Genomic DNA, 9,728 nt, shown 5'->3' on the forward strand with positions numbered 1-9,728 from the left:
CCGGCTGGGCACAGCCCCCAGCTGCCCGCCACAGTGGAAAATAACTTTCTCAAACTTAATGCCAATAAAACTGAAGTGTTACTGGTATTTTCTAAGGCATCCAACTTCTCTGTTTCTGTTGATGTCAAACCTGCTCCTGCTGTCAGAAATCTTGACGTTTTGTTTGATTCGTCACTTAACATTGAGCTACACATCAGGTCTCTTTCCAAAATTCCACTCTATCATCTCCGTCTATATATACACACACATATACTGGTATTTTGAAATACATGTGGTAGTAAAGTGCATTGCATTCCAATCGGTTTCACGCATTAAGAATTAGCACTGCTGTATGTATGCAGCATATATTGTGAAATAAGATGCCTTGACACAAGACAAAGGTTTGGGACAGCCACCCGTGTACTTAACCTAGGCTGCAAAACAAGCAAAATATTCAGCACAATAATGTACATAACAGAGTCCGAAACAGAACTGCTCAACAGAGAAAGGGATTGGGATTTTATAGGGAGGTTGGCGGAAGTGATGTGGTCCACGGGGCCGGGACAGGAAGTGACGTCTTCAGAGCTGAGGCGGAAGTGACGTCTTTGTATTCAGGTGGAATTTCCCATGTTTGGTCTGCGGGGACATAATAAGAGGGTGAATGCACCCCACCACCCCCCGGCCGGGAATTGGAATTCATTTCTTTTGGTCACTGTGGCTGACTCCCATGCGCACATGTGTGACAATATATATATGTTGTAGAAGATCAGCCTGGACACAGACAGACAGACACTGACTTAAAATGTCCAAAATAACACACGTTTATTTCTATTATACTGTCCCGCATACAACACAGTGCTCCAATCATCCATCCATCCATCCATTTTCCAACCCGCTGAATCCGAACACAGGGTCACGGGGGTCTGCTGGAGCCAATCTCAGCCAACACAGGGCACAAGGCAGGAACCAATCCCGGGCAGGGTGCCAACCCACCGCAGAACACACACAAACACACCCACACACACACCAAGCACACACTAGGGCCAATTTAGAATCGCCAGTCCACCTAACCTGCATGTCTTTGGAATGTGGGAGGAAACCGGAGCGCCCGGAGGAAACCCACGCAGACACGGGGAGAACATGCAAACGTGCTCCAATCAGACAACACTCTTTTCTTTCGCTGCCTCTACTCCTTTCTTCCAAAGCTTCGTCCTCCTCCTCCCGACTCTGGCAGCTGAATGGAGTGAGGCGGCCTCCTTCATAGTGCACCCGAAAGTGCTCCCTGGTGATGGCCACGGTCCCCCAGCAGGTTGAGCTTCTGAGCTCCAAATCCATGGCCCCGATGTAAACTCAGGGCGCTGCCCTCTCGTGTATTGGGGGAGGTACTCCTGGTAGTATGCCCATTCCCCCGGTCTTCTCTTATAAAGGGCGTCCCGTCCGGGCAGGATCCTCGGCCGTCCATCATAATATATATATATATAGTGCATCCGGAAAGTATTCCCAGCACATCACTTTTTCCACATTTTGTTATGTTACAGCCTTATTCCATAATAGATTAAATTCATTTTTTTCCTCAGAATTCTGCACACAACACCTCATAATGACAACGTGAAAAAAGTTTACTTGAGGTTTTTGCAAATTTATTAAAAATAAAAAAACTGAGAAATCCCATGTCCATAAGTATTCACAGCCTTTGCTCAATACTTTGTCGATGCCCCTTTGGCAGCAATTACAGCCTCAAGTCTTGTTGAATATGATGCCACAAGCTTGGCACTCCTATCCTTGGCCAGTTTGGCCCATTCCTCTTTGCAGCACCTCTCAAACTCCATCAGGTTGGATGGGAAGCGTCGGTGCACAGCCATTTTAAGATCTCCAGAGATGTTCAATCAGATTCAAGTCTGGGCTCTGGCTGGGCCACTCAAGGACATTCACAGAGTTGTCCTGAAGCCACTCCTTTGATATCTTGGCTGTGTGCTTAGGGTTGTTGTCCTGCTGAAAGATGAACCGTCGCCCCAGTCTGAGGTCAAGAGCGCTCTGGAGCAGGTTTTCATCCAGGATGTCTCTGTACATTGCTGCAGTCATCTTTCCCTTTATCCTGACTAGTCTCCCAGTCCCTGCCGCTGAAAAACATCCCACAGCATGATGCTGCCACCACCATGCTTCACTGTAGGGATGGTATTGGCCTGGTGATGAGCGGTGCCTGGTTTCCTCCAAACGTGACGCCTGGCATTCACACCAAAGAGTTCAATCTTTGTCTTATCAGACCAGAGAATTTTCTTTCTCATGGTCTGAGAGTCCTTCAGGTGCCTTTTGGCAAACTCCAGGCGAGCTGCCATGTGCCTTTTACTAAGGAGTGGCTTCCGTCTGGCCACTCTACCATACAGGCCTGATTGGTGGATTGCTGCAGAGATGGTTGTCCTTCTGGAAGGTTCTCCTCTCTCTACAGAGGACCTCTGGAGCTCTGACAGAGTGACCATTGGGTTCTTGGTCACCTCCCTTACTAAGGCCCTTCTCCCCAGATCGCTCAGTTTAGATGGCCGGCCAGCTCTAGGAAGAGTCCTGGTGGTTTTGAACTTCTTCCACTTACGGATGATGGAGGCCACTGTGCTCATTGGGACCTTCAAAGCAGCAGAAATTTTTCTGTAACCTTCTCCAGATTTGTGCCTCGAGACAATCCTGTCTCGGAGGTCTACAGACAATTCCTTTGACTTCATGCTTGGTTTGTCCTCTGACATGAACTGTCAACTGTGGGACCTTCTATAGACAGGTGTGTGCCTTTCCAAATCATGTCCAGTCAACTGAATTTACCACAGGTGGACTCCAATGAAGCTGCAGAAACATCTCGAGGATGATCAGGGGAAACAGAATGCACCTGAGCTCAATGTTGAGCTTCACGGCAAAGGCTGTGAACACTTATGTACATGTGCTTTTTCAATTTTTTTATTTTTAATAAATTTGCAAAAATCTCAAGTAAACTTTTTTCACGTTGTCATTATGGGGTGTTGTGTGTAGAATTCTGAGGAAAAAAATGAATTTAATCCATTTTGGAATAAGGCTGTAACATAACAAAATGTGGAAAAAGTGATGCGGTGGGAATACTTTCTAGATGCACAGTATATATATATATACAGTATTGTGCAAAAGTTTTAGGCAGGTGTGAAAAAATGCTGTAAACAAAGAATGCTTTCAAAAATGGAAGTGTTAATCATTTATTTTCATCAATCAACAAAATGCAGTGAATGAACAAAAGAGAAATCTAAATCAAATCAGTATTTGGTGTGACCACCCTTTGCCTTCAAAACAGCATCAATTCTTCTAGGTACACTTGCACACAGTTTTTGAAGGAACTCGGCTGGTAGGTTGTTCCATACATCTTGGAGAACTAACCCCAGATCTTCTGTGGATGTAGGCTTCCTCACATCCTTCTGTCTCTTCATGTAATCCCACACACACTCGATGATGTTGAGATCAGGGCTCTGTGGGGGCCATACCATCACTTCCAGGACTTCTTGTTCTTCTTTACGCTGAAGATAGTTCTTAATGACTTTGGCTGTATGTTTGGAGTCGTTGTCCTGCTGCAGAATAAATTTGCGGCCAATCATACGCCTCCCTGATGGTATTGCATGATGGATAAGTATCTGCCTGTATTTCTCAGCATTGAGAACACCATTAATCCTGACCAAATCTCCAACTCCATTTGCAGAAATGCAGCCCCAAACGTTCAAGGAACCTCCACCATGCTTCACTGTTGCCTGCAGACACTCATTATTGTACTGCTCTCCAGCCCTTCGACGAACAAACTGCCTTCTGCTACAGCCAAATATTTCAAATTTTGACTCATCAGTTCAGAGCACCTGCTGCCATTTTTTTCTGCACCCCAGTTCCTATGTTTTCGTGCATACTTGAGTCGCTTGGCCTTGTTTTCACGTCGGAGGTATGGCTTTTTGGCTGCAACTCTTCCATGAAGACCACTTCTGGCCAGACTTCTCCGGACAGTAGATGGGTGTACCTGGGTCCCACTGGTTTCTGCCAGTTCTGAGCTGATGGCACTGCTGGACATCTTCCGATTTCAAAGGGTAATAAGCTTGATGTGTCTTTCATCTGCTGCACTAAGTTTCCTTGGCCGACCACTGTGTCTATGATCCTCAATGTTGCCCGTTTCTTTGTGCTTCTTCAAAAGAGCTTGAACAGCACATCTTGAAACCCCAGTCTGTTTTGAAATCTTTGTCTGGGAGAGACCTTGCTGATGCAGTAGAACTACCTTGTGTCTTGTTGCTGTGCTCAATCTTGCCATGACATGAAACTGTCTTCCACAATCTCACCTTGGTAGCAGAGTTTGGCTGTTCCTCACCCAGTTTGAAGCCTCCTACACAGCTGTTTCTGTTTCAGTTAATGACTGTGTTTCAACCTACGTGTGACATTGATGATCATTAGCACCGGTTTGGTAGAATTGGTTGATCAGACACCTGACTAGAATCCTACAAAATCCCTGACTTTGTGCAAGTGTTCCTATAAGAATTGATGCTGGTTTGAAGGCAAAAGGTAGGAACACCAAATATTGATTTGATTTAGATTTATCTTTTGTTCACTCACTTTGCATTTTGTAAATTGATAACAGTAAACAATCATTATTTATATTTCTGATAGCATTCTTTGTTTACAGCATTTTTTCACACCTGCCTAAAACTTTTGCACAGTACTGTATATGTGTGTTGCATAGTTTACTGTCAAATAATGGCAAGAGTACGCTCATCAGGTGTACACACTCTACTGCTCCCCTCGCAGGGATTGAACCTCGGACGTCAGCGTCAGAGACGAAGCCCCTTTACGCTGTGCTTAGGCATGTGGTTCGTTTATTTGACAGCCTGTAGGTCCAGCATAATTACATTCATTGCATTCGTAGTCTGAGTCCCGACCTGAAGAGGGCACCATGGCGGATGTATGCCAAATGGCAGACCAACCACAAGCGTTACCTGGTAGGTAACCACCCACACAATTCAGGTTGGGACTCAGACTACGAATGCAATATATATGTGTATATATTTATTGTGACGTGTGAGTCACTGCCTTGCACCCAAAAGATGAGGCTGAGTCTAAGGACTTCGGGAAAACCAGCTTTATTCAGCTTGATACAGGAACAGCAAGGTTATTTATTGCAGCGGGTGCTACCACTCTACTGCACACCGGCACAGCAAATGGGCAGGCCAGGGCCAAGTTATAATGTTCCTTGTATCACTCATTATGCAACAGACACGTTGCACACAGAAGTGGTGGGCTTGCAGTTGCCTCTGTGACGTTGTGAACCTGCGAGGCGCTGGGAACCTGCAAATGGACAAGCAGCCCTCGAGAGATGCGTCAATCACGTTTTGGTGTGTCGCCCCATTGGACAGGGTCTCAAAAGAGTTCAGAACTCGCACAACATATCTATATATATCATTAAGTAGCACCAGGCTTTGTACCATTCTAGGCCTGGTTCATCCTTGGCTGTATCACTTTATGTGATGTCCATTAGCTACTAGGCCCCTTTCCTCCAGTATGATTCCTTTCTTGTGGTATCTGACTCTGTTTCTTATGTTCCAGGTGCAGACCTCAACACACTGGAAGGTTCCAGTCACAACGGGCCCACCAGTGGACCAAAAGGATTCCGGAAGCACTTTCTGAGTCGGCGATTGGACTGTGACAATCAGCCCCAGGACCCTGATCGACTCTTTCAGCGATGCTTCATGGCCACTGTGACCACCATCAATGTAGAGGGACCATCCTAAAAGGACAGGGCCAGGCGGGGGTCTCACTTTCTGTAATGGAGGAAGGGTTTCTTTCCCTTGCTGAAAATGTGCCTGTTCATTTATCTTGATTGTGGAGCTCTGACCTCCTATCCGAAGACTGGTGCCTGAAAGGTCTTTAGGGGGCATGTTGGACTTGTAAACCGAGATTATGGCTTCTTTGTAGTCAGCTGAAGCTTCTCTGGGGGAATTGGGCCACAGAAGATCAAGAGAGCTTGTGTGAAATGCATTAAAACCAAATATGAGAAAACAAAATAGTGACATGTAAATTAGGGTGGGTGCCTTGGGGTTAAGAACAAAAAGATGATAAGTTACAAGCGAGAGTCAGGTGACTCAGTCCATCGAGATCTCCTGTTTAATTCATATTTCCTTTTTTACAAGTAAAAACAGTTCTGCTCATCATGCTGGCAAACAAAGTGTCTTTTTGGAAGCTGCTGGACCTACTGATACCAACTGTAGAGTTCCACCAAGGTGACTCTTTCCTGTGTCGTGTATTTGAGCCAACAAATGGCGTGTGGACCAATAGAAATCATTAGTCCAAATGTCACTTAGAGTAGGTGAATCATGGTCACTAACTTTATTCCGAGGTTCAATGTTCAATATCAATGCTCGAATATGAGACACTGTGCTTTGTCATGGGAGGGTCCTAAGGTGACCCTATTGTTCCGGTGTCTCTTTAGATCAGGTGTCCATAATTCTGCTGTACTTACCATGTATAGGTGTTATTGCCTTACAGTGTAGTAGTACAGTGTAACACTATAAATTAAGTACTCGATTGTAATTGTTATTCCATAATTTTTATAAGTATGTATGCATATAAATTGTGGAATAACATGTTACGGCCTACCGAAAAGTCTAGGGATATATAAATAGGCCGTGCACAAATGAGAGAGAGAGAGAGGGAGACAGAACACAAAATAAACTAAACCAGCTCAATAAAAACAGACTCCAACACACAAAATATGGAGAAAATTACACAAAACAAACAAGGCAGGAGAACCACACTAACCTAGCTGTCTAACTTCACAAAGTTTACAGATAGATACAAACTATTTGCATTTATTACTTAGATGGCTATCTTATTATATTTATTTAATAAGCAACCAAAAACCCAAAGTCAGACCATCCAGCCCTAACTCTCCATAACTTGCTGTGTCCTCCACACACGCACACGTGCGCACACGCACACATGTGTATGCGCACGCACATGTACACGCATGCGCACACACACACTCTCTGACCTAAAACCCAAAGAAGCTTAATTTCTAAACCTACACCCCACCCATAACCAGGTGAGTTAATTAACAAGCAATTTAAGTGGGTAATTAGGGCAGGACTCAATGTTAAGGTAAACACCAAATTAGAGTATAAAAACAAAAGTCTAGAGTAGGTCGTAACAAACAATAAAAATTGAGTGCTTAACCACAGCACGGCATTGTGTTACACAGTAAATACAAAGTAACTAGCCGACACCCACCGTAGCATACGCCGGTGTAAGAATAGGAACGGAAAACGGTGATAAAGGAATTCAGAAATCAAGAAGAAATAAATACTTCTTGCAAGACACAGTTGTGAATAGGTGTTTTGGTGGAGACGACAGATAATGGGGGTATTTTTTGTACGTGGATTACTCGCTTAGCCGGATGTAATTGTTGACGATTTGGCCTGATCCTGGATCTGTCGGTTTTTCGAAAATCTTGCTGGAAGTGTTGTCATAGCAACACATCCTAATCCGCAAACCTGCTCAGAGCAGGTTTGTTCTACGTAAACAAGGATTAGTTTACACACGTGATCGGTGATGGTGCGTGGAAGTCATCCAGTCATGGCTTCGCCTTTCATGAATGATCGACCAATTGATATTGGTGCGCAAATTATACGAAGAGAATTTCATATATAGAGAGGGTTTTGCGCGATCGGCAAGATCCTTTATTGCTCCTGGAGGAAATTCTGTACGAAAGATATCGCTTTAGCCGAGGGGGAATATTGTACCTCAAAGATTTATTAGCTCCGTATATTCGAAGTCAAATTCGGCGAAGTCGGGCTCTCACTCTCACAACCACACAGACAGTAGGCATTGCTTTGAGGTTTTTGCAAGCGGCACTTTTTTATATACTGTAGGCGATGCGGAACATCTATCGAAAAATGCAGTTTGCCAGGCAATTCATAAAGTCTGTTTGGCTCTGAAACATTTTCTTCGGGTTTTCATTGTGTTTCCTGGACACCTGCGTGTGCAGACAAAAGAGGCGTTTCATGCCATTGCAGGTATTTCATAAAGAATCTCACAATCAGCCTAACATTCTCATTACCCAGGGTTTCCAAATGTGATTGGGGCACATGGGACTGATCAGAGTGGAGTTTGATCAAACATTATTTGTAAAATGTACCTCTCCTCCTGATGAATAATCAGACACAGTGTCTTCATCAAATATTTGACCTTCGTCAATATCTCGTTGGTCAGACACAGGTTCTAGGGATATGACATTCCCTGCAACTGACCCAACAAAAAAGAGGGCTATATGGAACATAACTATGGCACAAATGGAGGACAAATATATGCAGTGAGCATCCTTTACCTGAAATGAAGTGACCACTGCATCCTGCCACTGGTTCTGTGGAGGAGCTTCCCCCTGGAATGCCCTCAGAAACAGGGCGATGGGCATTTTGCTGGAGAGCCAACTTTTCTGCAGGGGTTAGGTCTGGACCACGTGGACCTCCACCTATTTTTTGCTTGTCTGCCTTCATATTAGCTTTAGAATTAATATTCTTTAAATTATATATGATTCTTTATGTCATCAATTCTTTAAATAGTTATATACCAATATTTACCAGTTTGAAGTATATTCTTGTACTTCACTTTAACCTGTTCTTCCTGTGTTCTCCTTGTGCTCACGTTTGATCTGGAATTATGACATATTAAATAATAATTAATCTGACACATAGGAAATGATACGCTGCTTTCAGTAAGTACAATGCACATGACGCATTTCATTTGTCGGCCGCTTTTTGCCAGCCGTCTTTTCTGGTCTGGGCTGCTTTTGCAGTGTTACCCCTTGTGCATATTAAATCTTGAAATTCTTCATGCCCTTCGAATGAAAGGTCCTGCTCCGCTTGTGTGGAAAAAAAAATGCGCCCGTTCTTTCGTCATTTTGTTACAGCCTATCAAGGACTTGCTGATCATGTTTTCTAGACTCAATATATATGGGCTTTTCAATCAGCACGGGCGCGCGCATTCATCTCGGATGATTAGATCCAGCTCGACTAATCTAATACACAGCTGCGTTTGAAAAATCGGCTTATCCGGATGAGTTTCACTGGCATTAACTCATCCAAGATGAGGCATCTGATCTCGGATGGTTTAAGCGACGTACGGAAAATACCCCCAATGAGTCGAAAGATCTAACCCTAGAAAACAATAACAACCCCAAAAAGATGTTGTTGTAAAATGTCTCTATGTAATTCCTTAAGCTTAATCCAAAAGACTCGTACTACAATATCACGTCTGTGCTCAGGTCTTTGGGTATCCGACAGTGCATGTAGAATTTCCGGCCAAGCAGGATTACATGTGAAAGTGATAAATAAATCAGGCTTTCCGAATTTACGTACTATGGCCATGGCATCCTGATAGCTTTGTTGCATGTACCTTGGACTTCCTGGAAATGTGGATGGTAATATGATCATTTTGCCTACATGTACGTTGTTATTTTCAGCGTTTACTTGCAGTGCATCTGATAGTCCTTTGTATTGTTCCACGCGCAGATCTCGTTGATGTAATCTGAGATAGCCGAGACACGCGCCCTCTGTTTTAACATACGCATCTACGACATACTGTTGAAATAGTTTGCCGCTGGAGTGCAAAATAGTAAATGTATTCCTCATTGCTAATCTGTATGCGTAAAATTGGCATTGAGTAAGCCTTATTCGCTTGGTGGTTCTTTTATCGGGAACATGTTGTAAATCTTTGTGCCA

At 43.9% G+C, this 9,728-nt stretch overlaps 1 protein-coding gene across 1 annotated transcript in view; it reads left to right on the forward strand.

Moving 5' to 3' along the window:
* LOC114658809 (protein shisa-like-2A) overlaps positions 1 to 6,518 on the forward strand; it is an 81,532-nt gene extending 75,014 nt beyond the window's left edge. The window contains exon 3 of the mRNA XM_028810866.2: positions 5,560 to 6,518. Coding sequence (XP_028666699.1) covers positions 5,560 to 5,744 — 185 coding nt within the window. The 3' untranslated portion in view covers positions 5,745 to 6,518. The remainder of the gene's footprint in view (positions 1 to 5,559) is intronic.
* Positions 6,519 to 9,728: the final 3,210 nt, after the last annotated feature.

The sequence above is a fragment of the Erpetoichthys calabaricus genome, chromosome 10 (genome assembly GCF_900747795.2).
Source record: "Erpetoichthys calabaricus chromosome 10, fErpCal1.3, whole genome shotgun sequence".
Lineage (NCBI taxonomy): Eukaryota > Metazoa > Chordata > Cladistia > Polypteriformes > Polypteridae > Erpetoichthys > Erpetoichthys calabaricus.